Source organism: Ruditapes philippinarum, unplaced genomic scaffold (assembly GCF_026571515.1).
Source record: "Ruditapes philippinarum isolate M1 unplaced genomic scaffold, ASM2657151v2 ctg3782_1_1_1_1, whole genome shotgun sequence".
In the NCBI taxonomy this organism is placed as follows: domain Eukaryota; kingdom Metazoa; phylum Mollusca; class Bivalvia; order Venerida; family Veneridae; genus Ruditapes; species Ruditapes philippinarum.
In genome coordinates, this window is record NW_026852385.1 from 101,648 (window position 1) to 116,253 (window position 14,606).

Sequence of the window (14,606 nt, forward strand, 5' to 3'; positions counted from 1 at the left end):
GACTTTTTTAGTGCTTGCCTATAAAACAAAACTTTGACAGTTAAGGGCACACAAGACTTTAACTAGGAATTTCTAAGTACAAATCAAGAAACATTTTCACAGAGTTATCTTCTCTTGCTTACAGATAGGTCTCATGATGGCACATAAGAACTCCAACTTCCAAAGTAATATCTCAAATGGTTAAGTCAACAAGTGGACAAGAATGAAAATCTTAACTGAGTTTCTAAGTCAAAAAGGGCCATAATTTAAATAAAATCCTTAACAGAATTACCTTCTCCTGCCCATGTTTTGGGACCATGATGGTAAACAAGTATTCCAACTTTCAAATTAATATCTCAAACAGTTCAGTCAAAAAGTGGACTGGTACTAAAAACTTAACCAAGATTCTAAGTCGATAAAAGGCCTTAATTTTTAAAACAAATCCTTGACAGAGTTACCTTCTCTTGCGTACAGATGGGGGTAATGATGTGAAATAGCATTAAAAGTTTCAAAGCAATATCTCAAAGGGTTAAGGCAATAAGTGGATTTTACCCATATTCAATGTATTTTCTAAGTCAAAAAGGGGCATAATTCTGTCAAAAACCTTGACAGAGTTATGTCCTCTTGTCTGTTGATGAAGGTCGTGATGGTAAACAAGTATGGTCAGTTTCAAAGCAATACCTCCAATGGTTTTGAAATAAAGTGAGGTGGTACAAAAAACTTAACCAAGCTCAATACACTTTCTAAGTCAAAAAAGGGCCATAATTCTGTCAAAAACCTTGACAGAGTTATGTACTCTTGTCTGTAGATGGAGGTTATGATGGTGAACAAGTATGGTAAGTTTCAAAGCCATACTTGTAATACTTCTGAAATAAAGTGGGGTGGTACGAAAAACTTAACCAAGGTGTGACGCCAACGCTAACGCCGACGCCGACGCCGGGGCGAGTAGGATAGCTCCCCTTTTCATAGAAAAGTCGAGCTAAAAAGTATAATTCAATTTTCAATGTTTAGGTAGCACCTAATTTCATATTACTCTTAATCTTTTAAATGTGTTAGAACTGTTATTTTTAATTAAATGCTCACTTTGGACCAAGTAGAGACCAAAACCAAATATTCAAACTTAGATGTGGCCTAATTGTACTTTTTTTGCAAAGAACTATGGGATTGCGTCACATCCGCGAATGGCGGGAAGTGAAACAAAATGGCCGCCTCAATTGATGAATGTAAACAAAAGGGGACATTGACACTTGTTGAAGATTATACATGTGAAATATTCGTGAGAATTATGAGGAATTTTTTTAGCAGGTTAGTGACGAAGATTTTCTACTTGTTGACCTTTTATTGTTTGTTACGCCGGAGAATGCTTAGCGACACGGATTACGGTAGTCGAGGATAACTTCAGTAAAAAGGCAGTGCTATAATGAAAAGAACTGTACAGATCTTCTAGATCATACTGAAACAAGTACATATAGCACAGGGCTCAAGCTAGGTTCAAAATTTAGGGAGAAGTCACTTCTTCCTCCAGCTGCTTTAGGGAGAAGTGGGGAGACTTTAGGGAGAAATGAGGAGATTCATTTATCCCTTTAAATTATCGATGTTTGTTGTATGTTATTGCAATTATGTTGACTCACTGTACATACCTTATTAAATGAATTGGATTTGTGTTACAACAGAATATTCAATTTGAATTCAAAAGTAGTTTGAAACAAGTAATAAGAATGAGTATCATGTAATGCAACCATTGCATTAAATGAAGATATAAAAGCCATAGTTGATTCCTATCATGGATCATATCATGGGTGGATTAACAGTTATTCCCTTCTGATTTACTATTAAAAAGCTTGCGCCGGACATTATATTCATATTCACTTATGTTGTAAAGAAAATGAAAGTAGATCTATAAAGAAAGACACGATCTTTAATTTAACTTCATTTGTAATAAATACAGTGTAGCCTGGAACCCCGTTGTATCGATCTAGTTATTTATAAATAACAACTGCAATTAAATAAATTTAACCTACCTGAATCTTTATTTTTTATCATTTATTTTGATCCTTTTCTGATAATATTTGCATGGCAAACATTACTGATACATAGTCTTTAGCTTGGAATATACGGATATGTGATGCCATGTCAAACAGATTGAAGAATTAGGGGGCAGGGGACCTAAAAATGAAAAATTTTGTATTTCAGTGTGACCAGAAACACGATTCCAAATATTTCAAAATCTGTTTCACAGGCAGATAACCATGTGCACAGCATTATTCAATGATATATGACATACATTGAAGAAAATAATAGTTTGCATGCATTGCTCCTTCAAAAAATGACTGACAGCAATTTATATTTACCCCCACCCAGCCAAAATCACACCTAAAATATACCAATATGGGCAATCTTCATGAAGGTGCAGCATACTCCAGAATCCGCCCGATTCTTTTAAAAATATCAGTAACACTCAGTGCAAGCTATGGCATTTTCAGAAATGACAAATAAAGTGTCTGTCATACGTTTAGATTTTTCACAAAATTTATCTGAAATTTCTTACTTGTTTGGCGCCAACTGTCAAAGCTTGATTTTTAACTTTTTCACCTCCATTCGGAGAGTCAGAAATACATACAAAGCTACCAAAATGCTTAGTTTCGGGTAAAAACCCAAAAATATATCTCATTTCCTACACACAAACAAGAAAGAATTACAATGACAGAGAAATATCAGAAGTTATCAGTACCTTCAAAACACCATGTCTGAGTTATTAAAAAATTTGACCGGGGCCATCATTCGAATATGTCCCCTGCCCCCTTAAGATTTTTTATGTGATCCGCATTAAAGCGTTTCCTTTTATTTTCTTAAAATATGGAGTATTTCGCATTAAACTTTAACCCATGGGCACATTTGGGTTACTTTGTATTTAATCAAATATTTAAAAAAGACCCTATTTCAGGGGAAGTAACTAGTACAATGACCATGCCTGTTATATGATTTACTTAATATCAAGTGCCAGGAACCTGTGAGATGGTTATTTTTCTGTATTCCACCTTCATTTAAATACCATAAAGTATTTTCAGAGTATTTAAAGTCTTTTGGAAGGAGATTATAGCAAGAAAAACAATATTACAGCCACATTTAATGTCCCAAAATGAATTTTACAGGAAACCAGACTGGCATACACCTAAAAGTGCAGTAAAGATACCACTGTTGACTTATATGACATTATAAACATTTGTAACAATTGAAAGTGCTCAATTATGCATTATTATGTCAATTTGCACAATATAAAACTGTTAAATCTGGATAAATGTGCACATTCTGTGAAGTACAGTGTTTGCCAAAATTCCAAATTTTTATTACCCCCCTTGACTTGACAGTCTACTTACTCTACATAACTTGATAAATCCTACCAGTCACTTCAAATTTTGACTAACAAATGTAGAAGGAATGTTTATGGGCACATTTGGGTCAATTCCAACAAATTTTATAAATTTGAAAATTTCCTTAAGGGGGCAGGGGACCTAAAAATGAAAAATTTTGTATTTCAGTGTGACCAGAAACACGATTCCAAATATTTCAAAATCTGTTTCACAGGCAGATAACCAGTTGCACAGCATTATTCAATGATATATGACATACATTGAAGAAAATAATAGTTTGCATGCATTGCTCCTTCAAAAAATGACTGACAGCAATTTATATTTACCCCCACCCAGCCAAAATCACACCTAAAATATACCAATATGGGCAATCTTCATGAAGGTGCAGCATACTCCAGAATCCGCCCGATTCCTTTAAAAATATCAGTAACACTCAGTGCAAGCTATGGCATTTTCAGAAATGACAAATAAAGTGTCTGTCATACGTTTAGATTTTTCACAAAATTTATCTGAAATTTCTTACTTGTTTGGCGCCAACTGTCAAAGCTTGATTTTTAACTTTTTCACCTCCATTCGGAGAGTCAGAAATACATACAAAGCTACCAAAATGCTTAGTTTCGGGTAAAAACCCAAAATATATCTCATTTCCTACACACAAACAAGAAAGAATTACAATGACAGAGAAATATCAGAAGTTATCAGTACCTTCAAAACACCATGTCTGAGTTATTAAAAAATTTGACCGGGGCCATCATTCGAATATGTCCCCTGCCCCCTTAAGATTTTTTATGTGATCCGCATTAAAGTGTTTCCTTTTATTTTCTTAAAATATGGAGTATTTCGCATTAAACTTTAACCCATGGGCACATTTGGGTTACTTTGTATTTAATCAAATATTTAAAAAAAGACCCTATTTCAGGGGAAGTAACTAGTACAATGACCATGCCTGTTATATGATTTACTTAATATCAAGTGCCAGGAACCTGTGAGATGGTTATTTTTCTGTATTCCACCTTCATTTAAATACCATAAAGTATTTTCAGAGTATTTAAAGTCTTTTGGAAGGAGATTATAGCAAGAAAAACAATATTACAGCCACATTTAATGTCCCAAAATGAATTTTACAGGAAACCAGACTGGCATACACCTAAAAGTGCAGTAAAGATACCACTGTTGACTTATATGACATTATAAACATTTGTAACAATTGAAAGTGCTCAATTATGCATTATTATGTCAATTTGCACAATATAAAACTGTTAAATCTGGATAAATGTGCACATTCTGTGAAGTACAGTGTTTGCCAAAATTCCAAATTTTTATTACCTCCCTTGACTTGACAGTCTACTTACTCTACATAACTTGATAAATCCTACCAGTCACTTCAAATTTTGACTAACAAATGTAGAAGGAATGTTTATGGGCACATTTGGGTCAATTCCAACAAATTTTATAAATTTGAAAATTTCCTTAAGGGGGCAGGGGACCTAACAAGAGCTGTCCGTAAGACAGCGCGCTCGACTTTTTTATTGCTTGCCAATAAAAAAAGTTTTTGCAGTAAAAGGCAATACAAGAATCTCTGTATTTTTAAAGTGAACAATGGCCATGAGCATTAAGATATTTATTGAAGAATTATTTTACTGAATTGTGTGATACCCTTGAACACTGCAGCAAAGTTTGAAATGTTTAAGTCAAAAGAGGGCTGGTAAGAAAGAAAAAAAAACTGAGTTGAGTTTTTTAGTGCTTGCCTATAATACAAAACATTGACAGTTAAGGGCCATAATTCAAATAAAATCTTTGACAGAATTACCTTCTCCTGGACATGTTTGGGAATCATGATTGTAAACAAGTATTCCAACTTTCAAATTAATATCTCAAACAGTTCAGTCAAAAAGTGGACTGGTACTAAAAACTTAACCAAGATTCTAAGTCGATAAAAGGCCTTAATTTTTAAAACAAATCCTTGACAGAGTTACCTTCTCTTGCGTACAGATGGGGGTAATGATGTGAAATAGCATTAAAAGTTTCAAAGCAATATCTCAAAGGGTTAAGGCAATAAGTGGATTTTACCCATATTCAATGTATTTTCTAAGTCAAAAAGGGGCATAATTCTGTCAAAAACCTTGACAGAGTTATGTCCTCTTGTCTGTTGATGAAGGTCGTGATGGTAAACAAGTATGGTCAGTTTCAAAGCAATACCTCCAATGGTTTTGAAATAAAGTGAGGTGGTACAAAAAACTTAACCAAGCTCAATACACTTTCTAAGTCAAAAAAGGGCCATAATTCTGTCAAAAACCTTGACAGAGTTATGTACTCTTGTCTGTAGATGGAGGTTATGATGGTGAACAAGTATGGTAAGTTTCAAAGCCATACTTGTAATACTTCTGAAATAAAGTGGGGTGGTACGAAAAACTTAACCAAGGTGTGACGCCAACGCCGACGCCGACGCCGGGGCGAGTAGGATAGCTCCCCTTTTCATAGAAAAGTCGAGCTAAAAATGAAAAATTTTGTATTTCAGTGTGACCAGAAACACGATTCCAAATATTTCAAAATCTGTTTCACAGGCAGATAACCAGTTGCACAGCATTATTCAATGATATATGACATACATTGAAGAAAATAATAGTTTGCATGCATTGCTCCTTCAAAAAATAACTGACAGAAATTTATATTTACCCCCACCCAGCCAAAATCACACCTAAAATATACCAATATGGGCAATCTTCATGAAGGTGCAGCATACTCCAGAATCCGCCCGATTCCTTTAAAAATATCAGTAACACTCAGTGCAAGCTATGGCATTTTCAGAAATGACAAATAAAGTGTCTGTCATACGTTTAGATTTTTCACAAAATTTATCTGAAATTTCTTACTTGTTTGGCGCCAACTGTCAAAGCTTGATTTTTAACTTTTTCACCTCCATTCGGAGAGTCAGAAATACATACAAAGCTACCAAAATGCTTAGTTTCGGGTAAAAACCCAAAAATATATCTCATTTCCTACACACAAACAAGAAAGAATTACAATGACATAGAAATATCAGAAGTTATCAGTACCTTCAAAACACCATGTCTGAGTTATTAAAAAATTTGACCGGGGCCATCATTCGAATATGTCCCCTGCCCCCTTAGGTCACGCCATTATATCGATGCATTGTGAGAATTACTCAGCAAGTCAAAGTATGGAAAGCCTAAACCGTCGTTATGCAACATTTTTAGTCAATTAGAAACAAAGATGTCTGTCTTAAAAATTTCAACATAAATTTTTGAACTTTTAACAGTTTGTAACAGTCTGTAACAAGAACACATTATTTACAAGTCTATTTCTGCTTTCTATTTAATGATCTTTTGGCAGGCAGTGAGGGCATCTGAACTCACTTTTACGTCTTAACACTCGCACTGTGCTGCAAAATTTTAAATGAGTCCAGTGGGAACAGTGGTCACATTTTCCCCATGAAACAATAGTGACAAACGGGTGTTTATGTAAGTCTGCTGGCTCCCACCTATTACATACACAGCACCTCTCATCATCTGTTGTTTCATCTTCAGTTTCATCAGCATCTTCTGCCTCCAAATTGATTGGACCACCACTTTTTACAAGACCAGATGTGCTTGGTTTTGGCTCACTAGTACTAAGCTGGTTCTTGTGCTTGGTAGTACTGGTATTCTGCTTGACTGACGCATTTGTCAAAATTTCAATGTTCTTGTCAAGTAACAGATTACCAGAAACCTTAAATGGGGGTACAAACTTTCTTTGTTTTGGCTTTACAGCCTTTTTAATTGTTCTTACTGAGAAGAAAGTGGTGGCAGGAGACTTATTTTGTGATTCAACAGAGGTAGTGACAATATTGGTGGAAGTTGTTTCATCCTCTCCTTGACATTATCCTCAGACTCTTTATAAATAATTGATGGAGCTACTTGTGAGTCAGCAATATTTGTTTTATTAAAGGGAAATATGCCAGTACGTCTGAAAGCAGAGATGATGTTTTCTGGTGTTAGAAGAGCTTTAAGATATGGTTTAGATGTGAGCTGGGCAATGTCATACTTGGTTATATTTATTCCAGGATTAAGTTTCAAATATTTCTGACATTTGTGGTTGTACATTTTTTTTAAAGGGTCCAAATATGCCAACATCTAGAGGTTGTGTTAGATGGCTGGAATGAGGAGGCAACACAAATAAAATAATATTATGTTCTTTGGCCCATTCAGCTAAAGTTAATGAAATGTGTGATCTGTGGCCATCATATAACAGGAGGGTAGGTGTGTCAGAATCAGTTGTTGCTGCATAGGAAATGAAATGTTTTGTCAGGTAATTCAAAAATACATCAGAGTTTGACCAACCAGTTTTCGACATCTCTCCTGCTGACCCTGGACATGACCCTTTCAGAAAATCTTCATTCCACCTCTGACCTGGAAATACATAATAAGGTGGTATACTTTGACCGAATGCATTTCCAGCAGCTATCAATGTGATTGTTGACGATCTAGCAGATGTAATATTTTGGGCTGTAGTATCTTTCTTACAAATTACTTTGGGAGGTGAATGTTCTGTATTTACACCGGTTTCATCTATATTAAAAATCTTGTTTGGTTTATCTTTAATATTGTTTGATATTAAGACTGTTTCAAGCTCTTCATAATATTTGTTAAGTGTTTCTCTTGAAGCTGATTTTGCCCTAGCAATGGATAATTTTTGTGCCTTTACAGTCTTAAGATCTGGCCATCTTTTGGTGAACCCATAAAACCAATTATCACTCAGTGACTTGTCAGCCCTTACAACTTTGCCCAAAGAATCTGCATAGTCCTTTGCCAAGTACTGAAGTGACATCTTGTTGTAGCCATATCCAATTTCAGCCATGTAGGTTATATGGTTGTACAACTTCTGCTCCTCTTCCTGAGTGAAAATGGTCTCATGGCCAACTCTAGCAGTAGCTTTAACCCTGCCACTTATCCTGTCCCACAATGTAGTTGGAGGTACAGAATACATCTTTGCAGCCCTATATGCAGAAATACCCTTCTGAGTGGCTTCAAATGCTCTCTGGAGATTAGATCTGTCATACAACAGACGTCTCTTCTTGACTTCAGGTTCCTAAAAATAGAAACAAGCATGAATGTTAATCTGTATCAACTCATGCTGTCTAATAAAGCTTTTTAAAGCAAAGCACAAGATGGAAAAGACGACAGGAACGGCTTTCCATAGTCTTATTTTTTGACAGGTGCACTCACGTGACTTATCAATGGTTGACATTTGCAGACGAACTTTGAAACAATTGCTGATATGAGTATTTTTTAACTTTTTATGCATGAAATATTTAAAATATATATGAAATTTAGGTTAAAATGTTACAGAAAATTACTTACCACTACTCGAAACATGTTTTTGATGATTTCTACGGCAGAAAACGAAAGCGAAAGTATGACGTGACACTGTTGTAAATGTAAACAGTCAGTAGGTGGCGCACTTTGCAAAATATCGCGAGATTTGTAAATAGATCGATACAATGAATAGCACGATACAATGGGGTTCCACTATAATACGCCGTCAATTTTATCAAATTTAACTCGTCGACAAAAAAGGTTACCATAACTTTCATTTAAAATTACCGTTACAGTTATATGTCGAGCGGTCCTCTTAATTCTTACAAACATTCGATAGTGAAAATTTAATTGACGTTTGATCTGTCCATCTTAAATAATTGTTACGGGTAGTTATATGTTAGCGATTTAATGATTGGTTTAATAATGTCGCCTCGATTAAAACGTGAATTACGATTGGTTTCTCGCACGTATCGGTAATCTCGCCGTGGGCGGAGTCTAATTGTTCCTCGAGTGTCTGTTAATTAGACTTTTATGACATGTTGGTAAACAAACGGATTAATGACATTTCGCGTTGATTGAGATGCATGACAGTCTTTTTTTCCGGCAGCGAGGGTAAACAAAGCAAACACACACAACATGTTATTCACAGTTATTGTTGGTAATTTTCAATAATGGATCAATAAAATCGGGCGACTTCATCTTCGCTTTCATGTAGGATGTCGGCGAAGTCAGACGGGATTCGGCGACTATTTCGCCCGAATCGCCCACTAGCTCGAGCCCTGTAGCATCGGTTTTCTAGACCATGCTGAATTCAGGCTTGTGGTTGTGAAGAATGAAGTTCCAGATGGCTTCTAGCCTTTAAAAAGCTTTACAGCAACGCCAGTGTACCAAAAGGACTTCTAGTCCTTCCTCTACAGCCTACTTCTAGGGTAAGTTCAAGCAGCGATGTGATATTTTTTCACAATTAAGGAAGTAAATAAGCTTTTAGTTCTTTACTTATTAATTCACAGCATTACTCCCAAAACCGAAGCCTTAATTCATAAAGTTGGGGGGAGTGTTGTGAATGCAGGAAATGATTTAATGGTCCTAGACCTGCCGGACTGCATGCGCATGCGCGACGGTTTTCGCGGGACTGAAAGTGTCCGAATAAATCTAGAATTAAGAAAATTAAGTTCTGCATTGGCTAGCGGAGAGTGGACATCAAGAGCAAGCTTTGGTAAGCTCCCGGTCTGTTTTCCCTTCTTTAGGCTATGTTTTAAGGAAATACAAAAAAATAAAAAAAAACTCTTGCAGGAGTTGACACACATTTTGATCAGCTGTTTTTTGTCAACTTCGGAACAAATAATGTATTAATGAAATATTGGACAAGGTCATCAAATTTTAATTGGCTTGAAAATAATCATTTTGAGATCAAGGTATAAGAAATATCAACTCACTTTGAGAAAGCAATTGTCGTTGTCAATCGCTTTGAAGCTGTATTCAATATATTCAACGCCATAATGGCAATTTGATCCTGTTACTTTTCTAAATCGGCGACATTCACCTGACCTTGACCCGGTGTAAATGTAAATTTTAGACATAGTGAGAAAATAAAACACGAACAAATTCTTATCGGTATAGATGGATACCGAAAAATAGCTATTTTCGCGAAAATAAGATCGCGGCTACGAAAATAAGATTTATTTTTGATATAGTGCATTTATCCGTTTAATTTATTAGTTTATTTAAACATTTATGCATTCTTTGAATGATTTTACAACAAATTAACATTTCAAAACCAAAAAAAAAAATATCATAAAAAGTGAAGTTTGAGCCATAGGCACTTAGTTTCGGGATAAAATAACCCTTTGAGAGGTTTGTAGAAGGTTTGTAGAACTCAAATATAATTGAATGTTACAATTTTTTTAACGTAGATGTCTCTTTTCTAAAACCGTCATTTTTCCGATATTACTATCGGGAAAATGACGGTTTTAGGAAAGAGACATCTACGTTAAAAAGATCGTTACATTCAATCAAATTTGAGTTCTACAAACCTCTAAAAGGCTTTTTATCCCGAAACCAAGTGCCTATGGTTTGAGCCGAAAATGCATCGTACGAAAATAGCTCAAATCGCCGTGTAAAGCGAAAATAAGATTTATTGTTGATATTTTGTATTAAAACTTATATTTGTTGTTACTGATTGATTGTATGAATAAAATAATAAAGATTTAAATGTTTTGTAGTGAAATATTAGACGTATGTGCGGTAAATTTGGTAAATATCCCAAATGGTAGATAATGGTCGCACCTTACGAAAATAACGCAAGATGGCGACTACGAAAATAAGGTTGACATTGTCCATAAATTAAATTGAGATGGTATATAGATTACAACTGTATTGTAATTTATTAATATGATAAATGTTTTGTTGAATATATATGTTTAAACCAATAAAATAATACTAATATAACCAATAACAACGAATATTACAAGATCTATCACGGATTTATATTACATCCTATTAAGAACATGTACGGAAATAAGATTTAAACAGTACTGTACATAGAGGATATTTGTTTGTTTTGCATGTAAGATTGAAATATAATTTCACTGAGTGAACACCAGATGCAATATTTTCACGAGTGGCGTAGCCACGAGTGAAAATATAATAGCTGGTGTTCACGAATGAAATATATTTCAATCTTATATGTAAAACAAATAAATTTTCTTTTTATTTCATGCTTTTTAAGTCATTTTAAGTATTTTTTTACTGATTTTGCCGCGTATCGTCACGCATTCGCCTTTGTGACGTCATCATATCATGACGTCACATCATCAATTTTGAAATATAGGTCTGTTAAATTTCTCTAATTTTGTTACATTTTTAACATGATGTATGATGACATCGACTTTCTTTTCTTAAAGAAGCAAAATTTACGCATGACGGCATTTATTTCTGCCTGTTATTCCATTTAGTTATGATTTTCTTTTCATCCGCATTCAGATATAGTCCGGCTACAGTGAAAATTATATTTTATAAATTTCACTAGTGGTTTATCAGAATATAATCATCTGATATATTACAATAAAACACTGGAAAGCATGAAATAAGAAAGCTGTATTAAGATAATGTACATACTAAAATATGGTATATACGAAAATAAGACCCTTTAGAAACTGTATCAAAATACAACAGATACGAAAATAAGATCAAAATGAAAATTATTATTTTATTAAGAAAATACTTGATCTTTTAACAAACAGTTATTTAACTTGTATGAATTGATCATTGTACGAAAATAGGATGTTATTGAGAGTATCATGATATATAGTCGAAAATAAGATTTGTACTATTTAATTACTGTGCGAAAATAAACATGTAATAAGATCTTTATGGAACCGATATATGAACGCATTTTTACGAATATAAGAACTGATAACCAAAATAATATTTAGTGATATGAATGAAAATAAGTGTAATATGAAAATAATATCTCTATTAAGTAAATTGTATTGATCGATTAGGTTATGCACGGACATTATCTGGAAAAATGATGCATCGTATGACACGTGCACATGATTGTCGGTAGCAATCAAGGCGCTAAAATTCGAATTTACATAACATAGAAATTTCATTTTTCATTTGGGGTTAAATCCCCTGTTATTGGGATTAAGGGATTGGGTTTTTTTTCTTCAAAATTTGAGAACTTTGTCCCGTGCTTTTTAATCTGAGTGTGTGTGTGTTTTTTTGTGTTTTTTTTATTTGAAATTACTTTCGTTTTGAACAGTGTGAGTCATTAAATATTAATAAAAAGTGATTTTAAATCAGTTTGTGTTCTATTTATTTAATTTTAAATAACTACATATAATTTTTTCTCTGTGTGTTTTATTGGATTAAAAAATGTCGGAACTATTCCCGTGCTCTGTGTGCAATGAAAATTGTGAAGACCACTGTATCTGTTGTGAGGTAAGTGCATTTATTGGTTTACGAGAAAAGTTGTTTTTATTTAGTCATATAAGATGTATATGTTCTGTATTTAAAGAAACAATAACAATATGATCCGATTTACATTTATTGTTATATATAGCATTTTAAAGTAAACATATGAAAGTCAATCACACCTTTCTGAAAGCACACTCTACGCAAGATATATACGGAATATTATGTTGTAGTAGCTTTCTGAGGCTCTGTATTTTGCTACGAGCAGCGGTGGAAAATTAATATCTCGCGAGACCGAAGTCTCAGAAAGCTACTACAACATAATTTTCCTTTTATTATATACCTTTTCGTTTTATTCAGAAAATGAAATGTAGTTGTCAAGAAATAAATTCATGACTGACGGATGAATATGTAATTCTTGCAAATAGGCCACGCCTTTAATAATTTTGGTTCCCGTTTCCAAATGCAACGTTATACAAAGCTAAGATCGGAACCAACGTCAAAAATAGTCCGGCACTTCCATATATGGTACCGTATTTGTCACTAACATAATACGGAAATTTCTATCCGTTGAAGCGTATTTGCGCTTCAATATTTGCGTGTATTTTAGGCAGAAAATTTATAGGTATATAATAAATACGGAATATTATGTTGTAGTAGCTTTCTGAGGCTTTGTATTTTTCTACGAGCATCGGTGGAAAATTGATATCTCGCGAGACAGAAGGTCGAGCGAGATATCAATTTTCCAACGTTTCGAGTAGAAAAATACATAGTCTCAGAAAGCTACTATAACATAATTTTCCTTTTATTATATACCTTTTCGTTTTATTCAGAAAATGAAATGTAGTTGTCAAGAAATAAATTCATGACTGACGGATGAATACGTAATTCTTGCAAACCGGCCACGCCTTTAATAATTTTGGTTCCCGTTTCCAAATGCAACGTTATACAAAGCTAAGATCGGAACCAACGTCAAAAATAGTCCGGCACTTCCATATATGGTACCGTATTTGTCACTAACATAATACGGAAATTTCTATCCGTTGAAGCGTATTTGCGCTTCAATATTTGCGTGTATTTTAGGGAGAAAATTTATAGGTATATAATAATATCTTTAATAGTCCACTTTGTGACGGATGAACTTTGTCATTATCGTAGTGTGTTGGATATTTGACGAATCCTCCAAGATCTACATAATCACTTTTCATGAACTTTTTCAGTTTTTCATTTAAGAAATAACATCGGCCTGAGAGGTGTATATCGGCTATTTAACACCGGTTAATTCCTACGCATCAAAACTCCAAACCGGTGTTAAATAGCCGATATACACCTCTCAGGCCGATGCTATTTCTATTCTAACACGATAAAATAAGGAAAATCACTAATGTTATTTTTCAAGCGGAAATAATTTCCGGTGCCGATTTTCGTATAACGCTGTTCGATTTTCGCACCCTACTGTTCATGCGAAGATATAGAAATTATCAAACAAAAGAAATAATAAGAAAAAGACGTTATTTTATCAAGTTTTCAACAATAAAAACTTACGTCGTATTGTGTTTACTTGCATTTATATAAAAACACACACAATGCAATAAAAATAATTATAAGATTAATTAATGAGTACATGTATGTTCTATGTAACCCTAGGATTGCCCATTAAGCAAAAAGCTTATTTCCAATGGGGTCCATTTACTGTAAAATTAGTACACTAACTTACATAATAATAAATGAATTATAAAGAAGTTAAAATAAATGATAATTTTCAACAATCAAGTCACATTTTTCAATATATTAAGACAAGTACATTGTTCACAAACAAAATGAAATAAATTTCGTTTAAACTAAAACATATCAAGTACAACATAAACATGTTACAAAACCTTATCATAAGTTACACATCAATTTAATAATAAATAAACATATTATTCACTTGTTTATCATTTTCATTACTTAAAAAAAGTTTTACATTTTACTTTTAGTTGATAATAAGTTATCTCAACACCTGGGCAAGACTGAATGT

General features: G+C 33.8%; 2 protein-coding genes across 2 annotated transcripts in view; both read right to left on the bottom strand.

Annotated features, from left to right (window-relative positions):
* Positions 1-10,256, bottom strand: part of LOC132758596 (NADP-dependent malic enzyme-like) — a 47,736-nt gene extending 37,480 nt beyond the window's left edge. Inside the window, exon 1 of the mRNA XM_060750292.1 lies at positions 10,105-10,256. Within this exon, the coding sequence (XP_060606275.1) occupies positions 10,105-10,166 (62 nt within the window). The 5' untranslated portion in view covers positions 10,167-10,256. The remainder of the gene's footprint in view (positions 1-10,104) is intronic.
* Positions 4,212-8,959, bottom strand: LOC132758607 (uncharacterized). Its single transcript, XM_060750302.1, has 2 exons — positions 8,711-8,959; positions 4,212-8,438 (listed from the first exon to the last, which is right to left on the bottom strand). The coding sequence occupies exons 1-2, from the start codon at positions 8,723-8,725 to the stop codon at positions 7,416-7,418; spliced, it is 1,038 nt and encodes a 345-aa protein (XP_060606285.1). The 5' UTR covers positions 8,726-8,959; the 3' UTR covers positions 4,212-7,415.
* Positions 10,257-14,606: the final 4,350 nt, after the last annotated feature.